We start from the raw sequence: 18,841 nt of genomic DNA, 5'->3' as shown, positions 1-18,841 counted from the left end.
AGCTGAGGCCGCTTATCCCCTTTCCCTCTAGAGGGGACCCACCTGGCCAGCTCCTGCATCCTCATCCCCATCCCATGGGCTCCGGCCCTACCTTCCCTTGGGGCCGCAGGACTCATGGCTCCCCCTGGATGGGGAATGGGGGCGACGGGAGCGTCCCTCCTGCCCCCTCCCCACACCTCTGCCTCGGCCTGGCGACCGGGGGCCGTGTCAGCCGGCTGCCCACCACCACCCTCCGCCTTCCAGGACTCGTCTGCGGTTTCTGCCACAGGCCGAATGCCTGAGTCTCTTCTCCAGATGGAGGCCCAGCCCTTGAGCCCAGACTCTGCTTTGTCCTGGACAGCTGAGCCGTAGGGGGTTCTGGAGCGGGGGACAGTGTTGTGTGGAGGCCCAGAGCACGGCTGCACCACCTGGCACGCCTGTGGCCCCCCGGGGAAGGGGAAGCAGCCGCGGGAGGCGGTTACGTGGCCACGTAAAGCGCTCGTCAGCTCCCGGGACACGGTGGGTGCTGAGGACACTGTCGTTACTGGGGTTGTGACGCTGGGATGGGTCCCAGCTGGGGAAACTGACCCAGAACAGGGAAGAAACCATCCTGAGTCTTTCTGCTCCAAACCTGGCCACTGCTCCTCCCAGGGGCTCTGGGCCTCGAGGCCAGAACATTTACAATATTTTCAAAGGGGTCAGTCTCCGTTTTTGACAGAGCTGAGGCATTTTGAGGCCAGTGGAGAAGGCGAGGGACCCAGCTGATGCGTCACCCATGGGAGGGGGCCTTCCTTTTCTGCAGGTCATTAAGGGTCCAGAAGCAAAACATGTGCTTCTCAAGTTTGAAGAAACTCACCTTCATTTAAATGAAGCAGGTGTATCCTGCTTGACAAAAAGGGAATCACAGAGCCCCGTGGTCCTGCCTGTGTCCCCAGCTGCCTCACAAGGAGGGCGGTACCGGCCCATGGCCCAGCCGTCACAGCCACCACCTCCGATTCCCCCCTCTGCTCCAGGTTCCAGGCCTGTCCGGCCATCTCCTTCCCGCCTAGCTCCCTCACTGGCAGCCCCAGGGCCTCTGCAGTGCCTCCCCCACCCCCGCCAGGGCCAGGAGGGCTCTCCCCTCCTCCACCCAGACCTCCATCAGTGTCACCTGGTGGGAGGGGCCCCCCTGCTCCCTGGCACCTGGACCCCTGCAGCCCTCCTCACAATCAGGGAAGTAACCAGACACCGTGGACCCTGCAATGATTTTTTTTCTCCTTGAACTGATTAGGCAGCTGCAGTGTCTGCTACCTCGGGGTGAGTGATTCCAGCTGAGCTAAACTGGCCTTTAAAACCCAGGGCAGCCATCAGCGGGAAGAGCCCAGATGCGAGGGAGGGGCTCTGGCTGGGCCTCACCCCACCCCTGCTCACACTCTGCACTGCACCAGAGGCCCGGAGCGCAGGCAGGGGGTCTCAGCATCCCCCGCGGAGATGTCTCCCTGTGGCTGAGAGGTCCGCCCACCAGACGTGGGGCCCCAGAGCCGACCTCAGGGCACAGGCTATGCCAGAGGTGCCAACGACACTGCCCGGGGTTGGGGAGGGATGGCCCTCCCCAGGACATCTCTGCATGAAGGAAGCACCTCCCCCCCCAGCCCCTCCCCAGCCCCCGCTTGAGAAACCGACAGAGCCCAAGACAGCCGTGAACAAGATGGCCACGTCCAGGGGAGGGCGCGGTTCCCATCAGGCAGAGGCTGCGGTCCCGGACGGTCCAGAGCTGGGGCATCCGGACTTGATCATTCTAAGCAGGGAGGCCTTCGGAGGGCGGGTGCAGAGGACCCGGTGGGCAGGCCACTGCTGGCGGCCGGCAGGAGCAGGCAGAGTAAAGAGCCCAGCAAGAAGGTGACACACCCCGTGGCGCGTGAGACCTGCTCTCTTGTCCCCCGGAGTCCCAGGGTCTCGCTTCCTTCCCGGGCCACAGGCCAGGGCGGCCAGGACTCCTCTGGACACTACCCTGCTCGGGCCAGGGAACTCCAGCCCACGTGATGCAGCCCCGATACCCTCCAGTCGGGACCCACCGGCCGCTTTCCTCACCCTTCCTCCGGCCCGACCCACCCCCGGGGCCCAGGGGACAACCAGGGGGTCCCAGGAGGGCAGTCGTGGGGAGCACGGCGGGGGCAGGAGCAGGCAAGAAAGCACGGGCCGTGCGTGGCCGGTTACGGGGCCACTTCCCACCCGGGGACACCGCAGCCACCAGTGCTGCCACCTGCGCCACCGTCAGGGCCCGTCCCTCCCAGCACCATGCGGCCCCGTGGCGAGGCAGACCCACCAAGCTGCACCCCCAACCCAGGCTCTCAGCAGTGCAGGGGGACAGCTGGGCGCCCGGGGGCCAGATGCTGGAGGACCTTGGGGCGGGGACTAGAGAACAGCATTTATTGTTCACGCCTTCAGCGAACATCCAAGCCTTCGGCCCCCGGGGCGGGGTAGTGGGGGGTGGGGGGCAGAGCCCTCTAGCCGGTCAGAGGCGGGGCCCAGGGAGGACCCCAGGCACAGAGCCTGGCATGGCCCAGAACTCGCACCGTGTTTGCTGGATCCGGGGCAGGTCCACGGGGGAGACCCCACTGGGTGCCAGGCAGCAGGGGCTGTGGGTCAGGGCGGGGCGGTTGTCCCCACCTGCTCCTACGTCACCCTCAGACCAGGTGGCTGCTGGCCGGGGAGGGGGCTTCCCTGAGGGAGGGGAGGACTGTCCCCTCTGAACAACGCCCCGGGCTCCTCCCTGACCGGAGGCCTGAGGTCGGCCTGGCTGCCTGTGTCCTGTCCAGGGCCCTGGGCCAGGCTTGCCCCGAGGTGCATGTAAGGCCAGGCCGGGCAACGTGCGGGGCCGGGGCTCAGCCAGCTCAGCGGGGCCGCTTGCTGTCCAGGACGGCCCTCCAGTCGTCTGCCCATGAGTGCAACCTGCGGCCGGGGGGCTGCAGCCGCATGTGCCGGTTGTGACAGGCCGTGAAGAGCACGTGCTCCCAGCGGGGGTTCGGCTCGGCCCCTGGGGGGAAAGCAGCACCTCAGTCCCACGTCGGGGCCCCAGGCGATCGCACCAGCCCTGTCTCAGGGGGGTTGGACGCGGGCCCCCTCGCAGCCCCAGAGCCCACAGCGGGTGCTCGGCAAACAGTGACCAGGCGCTCCATGCAGCCGCGGCCTCTGCTGGAGGCTGAGCCTCAAGACGCCCGCCCTCCCCGCCCCTGTGCCCAGCCATCCTGCGCTGCCCGGACCAGCTCTGTCACCAGCTGTTGACTATGGGCCCCACAAGCCCCGCAGGCTTCAGTCCCTTGGGTCCACACTGACGCCGCCAGTGGTGACCTGCCCTTTGGGTACGGCCTCTCCCCTGCCCCCCACAGAAGCTGAGTGGGTCCCTGGGCCCCTCGAAGTCATGGCCTCCCCCACCCCTGCACTGTGCCCTGACTGTCCTAGGGAAACCGTGCGGTCTGGGAGGTCAGTGGTGGGCACACCTGTGGATTCTACCTTCTGGACACTGACCGGGGTAGAGATGGGCATGTTTCCCAAGACGGCTCCAAAACTCATCAGGGAAGGAATATTTCGAATTTTCCCACTGAGGTGTCCAAAAGAATAATTTAACCCTGAAACTAGTGATGGCTACCAGGAGGGGAGCGTCTGCCAGGGTATGCAGGCACAGCGAGGACAGCAGAACCAGGAGATAAAGAAACCAAATTCTGACGGAGGTTGTTTGAGCTCCTAGATTCAGCCGTGCCTGAAGCCCTCCTACCCCAGATTTTCAGTTTGATGAACCAATAAGCTTCCCCTCTCCTTTCTAAGCAAATCCAAGGTTTGTTTATTTTTTGGGAGGGGGTCACCCATAAGCAAAAGGGACAAACACAGCTCCCAAACCACCTTCAACTAGAGAGATTAGGCTTTGCTTTTCTGCTTTAACACATGAGGTTCAGTCCAAATTACTTCTGGGAAAAAAAAGGGGAGGGTTCTGTTGCTAAAAACAAACGTTTGGAAGCCAGAGTCCAGCCCTCATTTTGTACGAGGGCAAGGCTTCAAGGTGTAAAGGGACTCACTCAAGGTCACTCAGCGAGTTACCCCAGAGCCAGGACCCACTCTTCCTGACTCCCAGTGGGGCCCCTTCCAAGGCCGGACGCGGAGAAGAATCTCGTCTCGCTCCACGCGCGGCTTAAGGCTGGATGTGACGCCTAACACGTATCTGGTGAGTGAGGGGAGGGGGGGCCGCTCAGGTCAGGGGCCGTGAGGCCACCACACTCACCCCTCCCCCGCTGCAGGCCACTTGCCTGTGATGTCCACCCGGTCGTCTATGAGGAGGTCGGCGGAGACCACGGTCTTGTCTCTGGTCAGCACCATCTGCTCCAGAAAGTCAGGGCCGAAGTGCTTCTCCACCCAGGCGTACTGGAACGACAGCAGGCGGGGGGAGGTGGAGCCGTGAGGGGGCACAGCCGGCTCTCCTGCAAGAGGGGCCCCCCCAGGGAGACTGCCACGCTCAGGGGACAACAGGACCGTCCCGGCCCCTTGGCTACAGAGCAGCAGAATCGTGGCTCCGAGCAGACGCCCCGGCCCCTGCGGCGAGGCTCTAGGGCAAGGAAAGGGGGACGGAGCTCCGAGGCGTGTCGAAACAACCCCTTACAGACCGGCCGTCCTCCTGTCCTACCCGGTGAATTTTCGTCCGGAGGCCACGTGAGAACTGGACCCATGACGGGAGCGGGAGAGGATCTCAAGCAGATGGTGGGTGTGCGGTACCAGTGCCGGGGGCGCGGGCGTGTCCGGGGGCTCCCCCGACGCCCTGCTCCTGAGTGACCTTACCCAGCAGATGGAGGACCCCATGCAAATGACCACACTGGCCACCTTCTCGGGAAGACTCCCCCATCACAAGATAACAGGGGGCCGTCAGGTTCACAAAACAGCTTCGCGAGGCTAAGTCTCCACACCGAGCTGGACTGACAGCAGACGAGCTGACCCCTGGGCCGTCCACCGGGCCAGGGCGCGGACACCCCAGGCCTCCGGCTGGGAGGAGAGGCCCTGACGGCGGCACGGCAACCCCGCGTGGCCAGGGGAGGTGGGGCGGCCGGGGTTCCGGTTCTGGCTCAGCTGCTCCGAGGGCCCCATCGCACCCCGCACTGAAGGCTCACAACAGCCGCGCACCCCAAATGCTCTGAGGCGGTAAAACAAGGGGGTGACAGAGGGTGGGGGGCAGGGCACACCCCACGGAGGGCGCGGACGTCCCGCAGGAATGCGTTCCAGGCCCCCGGGGAGCCATTGGAGCTGTGTCCCCAGGCCCACGGGGAGGAGGGCAGGCAGGCTCTGCTCCCTCTCTGCTCTTCAGTTTGGAGGGTGTCCACTGAGATACCCTGAAGCTCAGAGAGTCTCTCCTCAGCCGCATCCTGTCTACTCAGAACTTGTCCTCCCAGGGCTTTGCCTTCTCGTTTCCATGACTGCACCCAATTCTTACTTTCCCCAGGAGCCTGCCCTGGCCTCCTCCCTGGGTGACCACAGAGCCTGTGACAGAGTGATGACTGTCTCTCTTCCTGCCACACTGTCCTCAGCTCCCGAGAGCAAAGAGGTGGCTTTTTTAAGCCCCAGATGCCTAGCGTTGCAGCAGGTGCACGGTAAATGTTTGCAGAATGACTGCCAACCAAAAAAGCATTTACTTTTTTATTGCAAAAGTAATGGCTAATCAAAGAAAATCTGGGAAATCAAGGAAAGTTAGAGAAACATCTATAGTTGGCAGAATTTCCTTCCTTCTTTTTTTAAAAAAATATTTACCACGTTTCAAAACGTAGTTTTTAATTAAACTGTATAGGCAACTTTGCACCTAACTTATTTTTCCAGGATCCAAGAATGCAGAAAAAATAATCAACCGTGAAACTGCCCAGGCTTTCTGGTTTGAGAAAAGTGCACTGAGGTTCTTTCTTTCGTGCTGGGTGGGGGTCTTTGGGGCCAGAGAGAAGACACAGGGGGTGACGTTTACTGCTAGCAAGGTGGTAAATGCCGCCTTCTGCATCCTTCCTACAACCCAGGGAGGCATCAGCACAACTGCACTGGTTATGAGACGGAGGCCCTGAGAAGCTGGGTGTGGGGTCTGAGACCCAGAGCTCTCCTCTGACTCCCGGGCTCGGCCAGGGTGGGGGCCAGGGTCTGAGGGCACCGCTGCGGGGGCTGGGCTGGGGAGGGAAGGTGGCTCGTTTTCCACCCAATCGTAACTCTGGTCCCTGAAGACACTTGGGCAGGAAACAGTTCGGCCTGGTGAACACAGAGCCATCGGAGATAAAGTGGTGGTGTTACTCCCGAACCAGAATCTGTCAAGACGACCCAAACCGAATCCGAACCACATGCAGCAAAAGAGTTACTAGACGGACTTTCGAGGGAGGAGGTCTTTCCACGGCCTCAGGGAAGAGCGGCATTTGGTGACACAGCTGCTGCAGAGACAACTAAAGGCTTTAAAGTAGGGCCAGCGGGACATGTCCCGCACCCCCAGGGGTGTGCGTGTGGAGCTGAAATGCGCGGGCAGCTGCGGAGGCTATGTCAGCATTTCTCCCCAGATGGCCACGGAGACAGAGGTGTGCTTGAGAAACAGCCTCAGCAGGAAGCGGGCTTGCTGAGGTACAGAGGGGTACGAAGGGTGGTGCTTCCAGCCTCGGAGGGAGGGGCGGACGTGGGACAGGGACGTCGGCACCCCGGGGACAGACACGGCAGGTCGGAGCCATCTGGAGCTCAGAGGGGAGTGCTGGGCTGAGGCTGCACGGGCGGGATGGCCGGCGTAGAGATGACACTTGAACCCCGGGGGAGGGACGAGGACCGCGAGGGCCGGACAGCCAGCCCCGCCTCCACCGCAGCCCTGGCTGAAACAGCTGCCCCAGCCCAGCGGCTCTCAAACACGGCGCACCTGGGGGCTTGTGGAAACACACCGGCTACTCCCAGAGTTTCTGCCGGGGGTCTCGCGAGGGGCCGGGCAATGCCCACTTCTAGCCAGCGTGCAGGGGACACTGAGCCTCCAGTTCACTGCTCTGCTGGGGACTGGACACGCCTCCAGGCCCAAGCCCCGCCCCGCTGACCAAGCCGAGGCACTCGCCCCCGAGGTGAGCTGCACTCACGGTCTTGGCGGGTCGAGGGGCGTCCTGAGGACGAGGCACACAGTGGAGCGCCCGCGACACCCCGACGAGGGTGCATCCCTTCCGTGTGACGCGCAGGAGGCGCCGAACGTTGGCTGACCGTGTGTGTTTGCTTCTCACGTGGAGCCGGGCGAGGAGAGGTCCCGAGAGGACACGCTGCACCCCTGCCGAGGTCGGCCCCCGAGCAGGGGCTCTGGGCCCCGAGCCCCACCTTCCCAGACCTGGGAAGCTCCTCGGCTTCCTCGGGGCAGGAGCAGCCCTGGGCCCACCTCTGGTGTGAACCCACCCCCGGGGAACAGACCATCCCTCGGGGTTTGGCAACCCTGCAAGTTCCGAATCTCCAGAGAAGTCTCAGTTTTATGTAATTCTACCTATTTTCAATAAAGATGACGAAGTGAGTATGTAGCAAAGTGCAGTTTCACTGTGTCACCTTTGTGAGGCTTTTCGTGCCCAAATACTTGCTTTGGGTGGCCTCCAGCCCCTCCCCGACCCACATCCTCTCCTCGTCCCATCCTTCACGTCAATGCTGCCCCGACGGGGACGGTCACCTTCCCACAGAACCTGGCGCCTCGCCAGGTCCACCCAGAGGGCGCAGCAGAATTTCAGACTCTGCTGGGAGGAGGCCCTGGCCCAGACCCGGGAGGCTGGACGGGCGGATGGCCCCGGCAGGCGGCGGCCACGGGTGTGGGTCCAAGCGCTTCCCTGGGACACGGGGCAAAGCGAGAAGAGGCCCAACCGCAGGCGTCTTACCTTCTCGAAGGGACAGTACTTGTACATCTTGATGGGGCTGGTGCAGATGAAGACATCGGTGCTAGGGGAGAGGAGCAGGGTGAGGCTGGGCGCCGGCGTCCCCCTGCCCGAGCCCGGCCCCTGATGGCCCGCGATGCCCTGTCCCCCCGGCCCCGGCCGCCGCGTGTGACCCCAGCCCTGGCCCAACACCAGCTCAGGGCCGGGCAAACCACAGGGCAGCCCCGTGCAGCCGGCCACGCAGGTTGGCAGAGCTGAGGAGCGGCCGTCCCCGGGACGTAACAGGAAATGCCGAGAAACGGCGAGTACCAGCCAGCGAGGAAGGCGTTACAGGACCAGAGCCAGCTACTCAAGGGACGTACGTCAGGGCCTCACGCGGCGCAGAGCCAGGAAACCTACGAGCCGAGCCGGAGTCTCTAGGTCAAGGGTGCGGCCGGGCGGCTGGGGCTTCGCACACTCCTGTGGACCCTGGTGGGCCCTCGCGGTCTGTGCCGCACCAGCCCCTCCCGTGGCCCCGGGCCCGGAGCCCGCCAACAGTGCCAGCTGGTCCCCAGTCCTCATCGAGCTGGCCCCTGCCCCCGGAGCGGCACCCACTGTCTCACGGGGCCAAGCCCACGGGAGATGGGATCCCTGGAAAGCAGTCCCGAGAGGCCTAGCCTGGGTCTCCACCTGCTTCCTGTCTCCGTGGATTTGCCTGTTCTGGACATCTCATGTTAACAGAACCCCACAGTACATGGTCTCTGTGACTGGCTTCTTTCATTTAGGGTCATGTTTTCAAGGGCACTGGAACTGTGGGCCTTTTGACTGCCCAGTAATGTCCCTTGTACACATGCTCCACGTTCTGTTTACACGCTACCGCGGATGGACAGTGGGGCCGCTTCCACCCAGGAACTGTGGCGCTGGGGACGCCCGAGCGCAGGGTCCGTGTGGACCTGTGTCTTCGTTTCTCTCGGGTGCGACTGCTGGGTTACAGGCGGCTCTGTATCCAACATCCTGAGGATGCAGTTTCCAAGGCAGCTGCACCGGTTACAATCCCACCACCAGTGATAAGGATTCCAAGCTCTCTCCATCCTTGGCTACACCCACGATCGTCCATCTTTTTTACGACAGTCATTCTAATGGTGCAGAGCGGCTTTTAACTGTGGTTCTGACTTATTTCCCTAAGGACGAATGACGCTGAGGCAAACTTTCACGCACTGAGTTGCCATCTGTAGCTCTTCTTTGGAGAAATGCCCAGGAAATGCCAAACTCAGCGCCCGAGCCCATGTTTTTAAAACCTAAGTTAGATGACACCCTTCTCTCTTCAACCTCTTCCTCCACATCCCACCTGCCCCACACTCACTGAAACCTCAGTGAGGAAACCTCCTGGTCTCCTTTGCTACCCAAGTCAGCAAACCCCTTCCCCTCCCAGGGCCTGTACCCTTGCTCCCCACTGCCCTTCACTATTCATTCCGATCCTGCAGGTCTGACATCAGATATCACCCCCTTGGAGAAGCATCTGCACCTGAAGTAGCCCCTCCCCAGTGACCTCTAACACGTCACCTTGCTTATTTCCTGCACAAAGCACAAGACACAAAGCCATCCACTTGATTAGCCATCCACTAGACCCCTCTCTCAGTCCAAGCTCTGGGCATGGACTGACCATCAGAATCGTCCACCCAGCTAAGAGCCAAAGTGGAAGTAAAGGACCAGTGGTGTGGTCTCAACCTGGACATCCCAGACTGGAATTTCTGCAAACGTGTTAATAGGGCAGCTGTGAAAAAGTGTTCCAGGCCAGAACCCACGAGAAGAAAGCTGCCTCCTTGGGACTTCCCTGGTGGTGCAGTGGTTAGGAATCCACCTGCCAATGCAGGGGACACGGGTTCGAGCCCTGATCCGGGAAGATCCCACATGCCGCGGAGCAACTAAGTCCGTGAGCCACAACTACTGAGCCCATGCGCCACAAGTACTGAAGCCCACGCGCCTAGAGCCTGTGCTCGCCAAAAGCTACCGCAATGAGAAGCCCGCGCACTGCAACAAAGAGTAGCACCCACTCGCCGCAACTAGAGAAAGCCCGTGCACAGCAACAAAGACCCAGTGCAGCCAAAAATAAAAACAAATTAAAAAAAGAAAATAAAGAAAGCTGCCTCCTCTGCTGCCCCCTGAAGAATCTCAATGCACGTCCACAAACTAAAAGCTCTGAGAAGTCCCACAGGAAAGACACCTCTCATCGATGTTTCCCACGCTGCTCTTGTCAAAGAACACTCTTCTTGGAACTTCCCTGGTGGTCCAGTGGTTAAGACTCCACACTACCAATGCAGGGGGCCCGGGTTCGATCCCTGGTCAGGGAACTAAGATCCCACATGCTGCAACTAAGACCCGGTGCAGCCAAAATAAATAAATAAATAAATAATACATAAATAAATATTAAAAAAAAAAAGAACACCCTTCTGTTGCACACCTATTAAGTCCTGCAGAATAGTAACAGCGGCAGCTAACATTTACACTGCACGCATTTTACAGATGAAGAAACTGAAAGTTTAGAAACTTGCTGAGGGTTCGATTCTGGAGAAGCGGTCTAACTCCGGTTCAGACTGAGACTTAACCACCGTGCAATCCAGCTCCCCAGAATACAGTTGGTGAATGTGGTCCAGGAAATGCGGATCCAGAAAAGAACAGAGCTTTTAAAAGCTTCGGTGCAAAAATACACATTCTTTGCCTCGCCGGGCTCTTGCTACAGGTGGAAGAAGTTATAGTACATTATTCTGGTGTAAATCAGCTTCAAATCGTAGACCAGAGTAGAATACACTACTCTGCAGGGCCTGGACTCAAGTCTAAAGATAAATTACCAACCAAACCAGCCTACAGGTCAACCCAAACTCTAAGCATTCTGTGTTTCCCTGATGTCTATTCATCACGTCAGAACTCTGAAAGCGGACAATGCGTGAAGGCAGTTACATGGCACAGTGAAAGCCAAATCGTACCTTATGTTTGATTTGTCAGCGTGCTTGCTCAATTCAAGCAAAACTGTGAGCAATAAAAGTTATACAAGCCTAGAAGGAAATCCTAACATCTGTGGCCAATTAACTTTTAACAAGGAAGCCAAGACCATTCAACGGAGGAAAGAAGAGTCTTTTCAACAAATGGTTCTGGGACAGCTGGATTTTCCACATGACAAAGAAGGAAGTGGGACCCCCTTCCTCACACCATATGCAAAGATTAACTTAAAATGGATCAAAGACCTAAATAGAAGAGCTTAAACTATAAAACTCTTAGAAGAAAACATAGGAGACAAATCTTTGTGACCTTGGATTAGGCAAAGGATCCTTAGATACGGCACCAAAAACACAAACGACAAAAGAAAAAAAATAAATAAATTGAACTATATCAAAATAAAAACTTCGGGTTTCAAAGGACACCACCCAGAAACTAAAACAACAATCCACAGAACGAGAGAACATATCTGCAAGTCATATATCTCACAAGGCACTTGTTATCCAGAATATATACAGCAGTCTTATGAGTTAACAATAACAAAAAAAGACAAATAAATTGAAAAAAAAATTAGCAAAGGATCTGAATAACCATTTATCCAAAAAAGATACACAAATAGCTAATATGCACACCAAAAATGCTCAACATCATTAGTCTTCAGAGAAATGCAAATTAAAACCACAGTGAGATACCACTTCACACCCACTAGGATGGCTGAAATCAAAAAGACCATAGCAAGTGCTGGGGACGAGAAGTTGGACCCCTCAGACATTGCTACTGGGAATGTAAAATGGTGCAGCTGCTTTGAAAGTAGTTTGGATTCAGCATATGACCCCGCAGTTCCACTCCTTGGTACACATCTAAGAGAAATGAAAACATGTGACCACAAAAAACCTTGTACATGAATGTTCACAGCAGTGTTAGTCTTCGTATCTAAAAAGAAGAAACACCCAAGATCTATCAGCTAAGGAACGGAAGGACAGAACGTAGCATATCCACACAACGGAGGATCACTCAGCAGTGAAAAGGGATGAAGTGCTGATTCACTTTGCGACACACATGAACCCGGAAACACCATACTGAGTGAGAGAAGCCAGTCCCAGAAGGCAAGGTATCGTAGGAAACGTATCTGAAACGTCCAGAATAGGCAAATCCAGAGACAGCAAGCCAACTGCAGCTGCCGAGGGCTGAGGGCAGAGAGCCGGAATGGGCAGTGACTGTTAATGTGCTGAAGTTGACGATGGTGATGTCTGGACATCTCTGTGAACCCGCTAAAAACCATGTGGGTGTAGGGTGTGTGAATTGTACCTCAATCAGGCTATTGTTTTCTAAGGTCCTCAGGGGAGCACGGTAAGCGCCGCCGGGTTTCGATGGGCGGTGGGCACTGCTTCCGGGGCGGGGGCCTCAGCTCACAGGGCCAGGCAGACGTCTCCCTCATCCTCTTGCTGCCGCTTCCCCCATCCCACCTCCCAGGTCTCCCCATCGTACCCCTCCACACACCTGGCTCTCTGTGTTCAGCACTGATCCCAGGTCGTGGCTGTCTTCCCGGGTGGGATGCTCTATTTAACACCCGCTCTCTGGCTGGACGGTAGCTCCGGGAGAGCAGGGAATGCGCTCTGTTCGCCTGTGACCCGCTGGTGCCCAGGGGCGTCTAACAGTCAGTTCTCAGATATTTGCTGAATAAGTGAACCCTGAACACCCAGCGAACCCCATCAAATTAGACTCGACATTCTCCCAAGTTGCTGGATGGAAGCATCTTAACAGCCTACAGACTCGCCCCGTGAGGATGGACCGCGCAGGCCCGTGCAGGGCGACGAACGGGGAGCAGAGGTGACGTGATACGGGAAGGCACGCGGACCCTGGGCCGAGACGAACTCACCTCTCCAGGTTGGCCATCTGTTTCACTGCCTCCACAGCGCCTGGCAGAGGCTCGAGGTCAAAGAAGAAGTTCTCCGACTCCCAGATGCTGATGGCCTTCTCCTGAGAAGGGGAGAAGGGCAGGTGACGCCCGGGGTCCTCAGCACCCCGCCTGCCCACACCCCGAGGACGCAGCGCCTGGCGGAGGACGGGTGGGAGCTGGCACTGGCGTGTGTTCCGGCCCCTTTGCAGGAGGGATCCAGCTTCTGCGAGGATCCAACAGGGACCAGCTACGGTGCTGGGGCTGTGGACTCTGAAGCCAGCGCTGCTGCAGGCCCTGCTGGAGTTGGCGGGGACAGAAGGCCGGCCCCCAGGAACCACACGTTTGCCTGATTCTAAAGGCCAGAGGCCCCCCGGAGGCAGCGAGGGTGGGCTGGGTCCTGCCACGGCGCTGGAATCTCACTTTCAACAGCTGGAGGAGCTCAGGCCCTTCCGAGCACCGCCGTGCCACGAGGGATGGGGGCGCGGGCAGAGCTCCAGGCTCCGCACCACATCAGCAGAACAGCTCTTTATCTGAGCTACGCATTGGGATGCCAATAAAATACTTCCTTAAAACACACACACACACACACACACACACACACACACACACAACTATTCTGCTGTTTTTAAAAGCCCCCAATCCAGACCCTCATTTCACCTGTGAGAAAACCGAGGCTCAGAATGGGGAAGGGATTGACTTAATGTCACACAGCAAAACGGTAGCTCCCAACCGCCCGGCTAGGAGTGTCCATCTTATGCTGCTGGCCAAATTCAAGTCTGCAGTATGTCACCCCCTTCCAGGGCCAGGACAAGGGGAAAGTGACAACCCCCAGCCTCTGAGAAGCAGGAAACCATGTCCCATGTGTGCAATGCAGGAAGCGCCCCCCACCCGCCGTCAGAAGCCCCACTGCCCAGAACAAATGCCACCACGGCGACATACGGGGAGCACACGGAGGTCACACGGGCAATACTGTTGTCAACTACATGGGCTTAAGCAAATCAGTGCTTATGGCTAATATATGCCCTCTCTTGTCTGAGCCTCACATCCCACAAGCGGCAAGAGCTGCCATCCCCAATTTACAAATGAGGAAACTGGGCTTCACTGAAGCTTTTTTTCAAGGCCACTTCAGGGTGATACTGTCAGAACTTGAACGTGGGGCTTCTGACTCAAAGGGAAGCAGTGTGAGTGGTGGAAAGCAGGCTGTGGCCCAGGGCTAACCATTTCCCCTCAGCACCCCAGCTTACCTCCCTCCCCCTCAGCTTTCCTTGAAACCCTGGTCAAGGGACTTCCTTTCTCTGAGGCCCGTTCAACTGCCCTAACAGTGTAAGATTCTAAGTCAGTGAAAATGAGCTATGCCTTCCCCTCTGCCCTGCTCACCCCTCGGCAAGCGAGGCTCAAAGGAAACACAGAAAGACCCACGTTTTGTAAAGCAGGGATGCCTCCGTGTGGAAGCCCAGTGCTCAACAGGGAGGTTTTAACGCAGGTGCTGGGCCACCTCCGCCAAGGGGAGACCAGGGAGGCCCTGCCGTGAGCTGGGCCCGGGGATAAAGGTCACGTGTGCGTCTATTAAAGCCCCATTGCCTGCAATGTTCCCAGGAGCAGCAGTGCACGGTGAGCTCTCAGAGCACCCCTCCTTGGTGCCCGAGGAGTTCTGCTCCCGGGCCTTGTTCTTGGAAGACAGTGGCGCATTCCCTTAGACCCGGAGTCTGCACACTGGCACGACGGACTAGAAGAGCCACTGTCCTTGGAGAGCCGGGGGGTGGGCGACCTAATGGCAGTGGCAGTCTGCGGGACCTGGACCTGAGGGAGCCGCCAGCTGAGACCCGCCTCTTCAGCCAGGCCTGGGCACTGGAGGACCCAGACCTGGTGCTGGACGAACGCTCCGGGGAAGGGTGACCGGCCCCCGCAGAGACCCCCTCCCTCTTAGCCAGGACCTGGACCTTCGAGGGTGAAAATTGTGCCGTAAGACCTTGCCCTTTCTTGTCAGAACAGAGAATAACATTTGCTCGGTGGAGATTTACAGGAACATCATTACCTGACCATGACCTGACCTCAAGAACAAAGGATCTAACACCAAGAAGTTTGCACCAACTAACCACGCCCCTCCCTCACCTTTCCTAGAAAAGGGCTTTGCTGAAAGCTTTTGGGAAGTTTGGGGTTTTTAAGGCATGAGCCATCCATCTCCTTGCATGGCCCTGCAGTAGACCTTTCTCTGTTCCAGACTCTGACGTTTTGGTATCGTTTGGCCTCACTGTGCATCGGGCACACGGACTTCCATTTCAGTAACAGGCTTGGTGGCATCACAGTAACACGGTCCTGGGAGGAAAGGAAGAACCCGGACGGCAACGCTGAGTGCCGTCTATGAATGAACACACACACAGGGCAGGGGAGAACATTACTGGGCCTGCAAAAATTACTAGGGCATTTTCTCCGGTTTAAAGTTCTTCATTAGGTAGCAGGAGTGGGAGAGGTCAGCACCCCAGCCTCGGGGGAAAGTTGCCTTCTGAAGCGCCTGGTGTTAATGAAAAGAAATGGCGCTTGATTTCCTTTTTAACACCCACCCCTCCACAAACCAAATGACTGTTGAGATGCCTTTTGTAAATCAAAGAACTGGCACTTGTTAGAGGAGGACAGAGGACAGGACTGAATGACCTTGGCAATCAGACAGACAGCTCAGATCCAGGCTGACCCTTCTTGGCTGTGACATGGGACAGGTTTCCTCACCTCACAAGGGAGAAAATAATGTCTGCCTCACAGAGGAGGGAAGGCAGGCAATCTGGGGTTACAAAATAGGTCCTAAAATCATCATCAACTCCCCCTGGCAGCCGCCTTAGGTGGCCAGTTGAGGGACAGCAGAAAACATTGGGTCTCTAAGTTGGTCCATGGCAAGATCCCGTTCCTTTCACCAAGTAGTTTAAATGGACAAACCAAGCGATCTAAGAACGTTCCTGGTGTCGGAGCTCAGGTGCTCAGCTGGGCGGGCTGGGGCAGGGGATAAGCCAAGGAGTAGATCCGGACCCACCGTGACTCCCTGTGTGCCGTCCAGGAAGACTCGCAACCTCAGTGCTACTGGGAACTACGCTTTGGTGGACAAGGGAAAAAAAGAATGGATGGTAAAGATGCTCATCAAATTCAGGTAGAGGAAGAAACGGGAATGTGACTTGAGGCTAAAATTTAAAAGTCAGTTGAAGATGGGGAGTTAGGTATATTACGCTTTATGTGCTCCTGAATTTTGAGAAGCCCTCGATGACAGCCAAGAGCTCTCGAACGCAGAGGCCCCTAGGACCCGGTGCTGCGGGGGGCGACTCCCAGGGCCACGCGCGCCCGGGGCGGGGGTGCTCACGCTCAGCCCGGGCTGCAGGCGGTCGTACTGCTCCGACACCCAGAAGCCGCGCCGGTCCTCCAGCGCGATGAAGGGCTGGTCGGGGAAGCGCGCGCGGAACTTCCTGAGGAAGCCGCCCTCGAAGTCGGCCAGCACGCCGTCCATGTCCACCAGCACCCGCAGGGCGCGGCCGGCAGGCCCGCCCGACGCCCAGCGCAGCCCAGCGGGCCCCGCAGGCACCGCTGCGCCGCGGGGCCTCCGCGCGCACCAGCCGCGCAGCCGGATCATGGCCCCTGGCGGGCGCTCGCCGCCAACACCGGGGCCATGTCCGCGGGAGGAGACACTGCGGACAGGGGAGCGGACGTCGGGGGCGCGGGATGCGGGGAGCGCGCGCGGGGCCGGGGACGCGCGGGATGCGTGGGGCGCGCGGGGCTCGGGGCGCGTGGGGCGCGCGGGGCACGAGCGCGCAGGCTCAAGCCCCAGAGCGAGGCTGCGGCCTCGCCGCCCTTAAAGGGACCCGCGCTGGCGGAGGCGGGCCCGAGGGGCGTGGCCTGAAGGACAGCCCTGGGCGCTGGGCTGTCCCCGGGGCGTCCGCAGTCCTCGGATCTCCACTGGCACCTTCTCCCGGGATCCTGCGCCTGGGCTCCCTCCTCCCAGTGCCGCAACGAGGATGGAGCAGGCCTGTGTCGCGGAGTCGTTTACTGAGCCCCTAGAGCGTCGCCCAGTGGACCACGTAGACGAGGTCCTGCTACCCTGGAACTCACATCTTAGAAGGGGAGAGGGACACAAAGCAAATAAGTCAACAAAATAGGCAGAAGAACTAAAGGGAGTGACAGTAGTAGGAAGGAACCAAAACAGTGTGATGTACACCCTGCTTTACAGTGACTGGCTGGGGAGAGGCTGTTAGAAGAGCAATTAACGCCGTGCAAATATCACGAAGCCTTAATAAAACCGGTGACTTTCAAATGAATCTAAAATAAATATTGTTATGTACCCTGTTAAAGGTGGCTTTTTTTTTTCTTCTGGCTTTAAAATCTTTGTCAATTTGAATGAATAAGAGACTATTACTGTTGTTATAGGCAAGCAGTATCCAACAGAGACACAGCAGGACCCTCCTCACCCACTTTCCTCTAAGACACACTAGCATTCTGTCTTTTCCAGAAACACACCAAGCTTATTTGGGTCTTAAGATCTTGGCATACGGGGCTTCCCTGGTGGCACAGTGGTTGAGAATCTGCCTGCCAGTGGAGGGGGCACGGGTTCGAGCCCTGGTCTGGGAGAATCCCACGTGCCGCGGAGCAGCTGGGCCCGTGAGCCACAATTGCTGAGCCTGCGCGTCTGGAGTCTGTGCTCCCCAACAAGAGAGGCCGCGATGATGAGAGGCCCGCGCACCGCGATGAAGAGTGGCCCCCACTTGCTGCAACTGGAGAAAGCCCTCGCACAGAAAAGACACAACACAGCCATAAATTAATTAATTAATTAATTAATTAATTTTAAAAAAAGATTAGGAGATTAAATTTGAGCATTGTAAATATGGAAAGAGGGGACTTCTAAGTGTGAGATAAATACTTAAAAAAAAAAAAAAAAGATCTTGGCATACATTTGTTCCTCTCCCTGAAACTCTCCGCTCCCAGATGCCTTTTCATTGGCTCCTTCTCACCCTTCACATCTTGGAAGCATTTCCTGACCTTCCTCTACCCCATGACCATGTTTCATTTTCTTCATAACAGGTACTGACTCTCTGAAAGTATTTTATTTGCTTGCTTTGTGTGTAACTCCTACAGCCAGAGCTTCATTGCCGCAAGAACTTTGTCTTGATGACAGATATACACCTGGCATCTGGCACAGGGCTGGACACATATCAGAGACAAAGTAAATGTGTATTCAAAGAATGAAAAACAGATAGTTAAATGTGGTATCTCCACTCACTGCTGTGGCTGTTTGTTGTAAGGTGTGTCTCAAGTAATTGCTGAGGACTTCGCGGGTGGCGCAGTGGTTAAAAATCCACCTGCCAATGCAGGGGACATGGGTTCGAGCCCTGGGCCAGGAAGATCCCACATCTAAGATCCCACAACTAAGCCCGTGCGCCACAGCTACTGAACCTGTCCTCCAGAGCCCCCGAGCCACAACTACTGAGCGCGCGTGCCTAGAGCCCCTGCTCCGCACCAAGAGAAGCCACTGCAATGAGAAGCCCACGCAACGCAACAAAGAGTTGCCCCCGCTCGCCACAACTAGAGAAAGCCTGCGCACAGCAACAAAGACCCAATACAGCCAAAAATAAATAATTTATAAATAAAATAGATTTATAAAAAAAAGTTAAAAAATAAACTTAAGTAATTGCTGGATTTTACACATGACTAGCTTTAAAAAAAAGTTAGAATATATCCAAGGTTATCCCTCTAACCACATCTCCTTCAGTCATTTCACTCTTGAGAGGAAGAGAGAAGGGTGGGATGCCTCTTAGAAGTTTTGAAATGAGTGTGATTTGATTCCTGGCTCCTCTTTGCCACAATCCAGGTGTTCTCAAACTTTAGTGTGCATCAAGGTTACCTTCAGGGCTTGTTAAACTCAGACTGCAGGGCACCACCCTCAGAGTTTGTAGTAAGTCTAAAGTGGAGTCCAAGAATTTGCATTTCTAAGAAGTTCCCAGGTGACGCTGATGCTGCGGGCTGAGGAACCACACTTTGAGAACAGATGCCACAATCTAAACAGGCAACAAAATTTAAAGTATGACTAGTAGCTGTGGCTATTTTGAATTATTGTAGTGCTTAACTTCTCACAACATTTAGCTTTTATTAAAATCCATGT

General features: G+C 57.1%; 1 protein-coding gene and 1 non-coding gene across 13 annotated transcripts; one reads left to right on the top strand and one right to left on the bottom strand.

The window, feature by feature from the left end:
* Positions 1-2,365: 2,365 nt before the first annotated feature.
* Positions 2,366-16,529, bottom strand: NT5M (5',3'-nucleotidase, mitochondrial). 12 transcript variants are annotated; one of them, XM_057536855.1, is made up of 7 exons: positions 16,055-16,523; positions 15,734-15,787; positions 14,824-15,027; positions 12,691-12,791; positions 7,842-7,902; positions 4,235-4,374; positions 2,366-2,995 (listed from the first exon to the last, which is right to left on the bottom strand). In XM_057536855.1, the coding sequence occupies exons 1-7, from the start codon at positions 16,319-16,321 to the stop codon at positions 2,635-2,637; spliced, it is 1,188 nt and encodes a 395-aa protein (XP_057392838.1). In that variant the 5' UTR covers positions 16,322-16,523; the 3' UTR covers positions 2,366-2,634. The 12 variants fall into 12 exon arrangements, with proteins under 12 accessions (XP_057392838.1, XP_057392845.1, XP_057392843.1 ...); XM_057536862.1 differs by having other exon boundaries at positions 15,640-15,792; positions 16,055-16,195; XM_057536860.1 differs by having other exon boundaries at positions 15,734-15,792; positions 16,055-16,195.
* On the top strand, positions 10,096-10,168 carry TRNAG-ACC (transfer RNA glycine (anticodon ACC)). Its single transcript has one exon. It is a non-coding gene; the product is annotated as a tRNA-Gly (tRNA).
* Positions 16,530-18,841: the final 2,312 nt, after the last annotated feature.

The sequence above is a fragment of the Balaenoptera acutorostrata genome, chromosome 20 (genome assembly GCF_949987535.1).
Source record: "Balaenoptera acutorostrata chromosome 20, mBalAcu1.1, whole genome shotgun sequence".
NCBI lineage: Eukaryota > Metazoa > Chordata > Mammalia > Artiodactyla > Balaenopteridae > Balaenoptera > Balaenoptera acutorostrata.
This window is presented reverse-complemented; position numbering and strand designations above follow the sequence as displayed.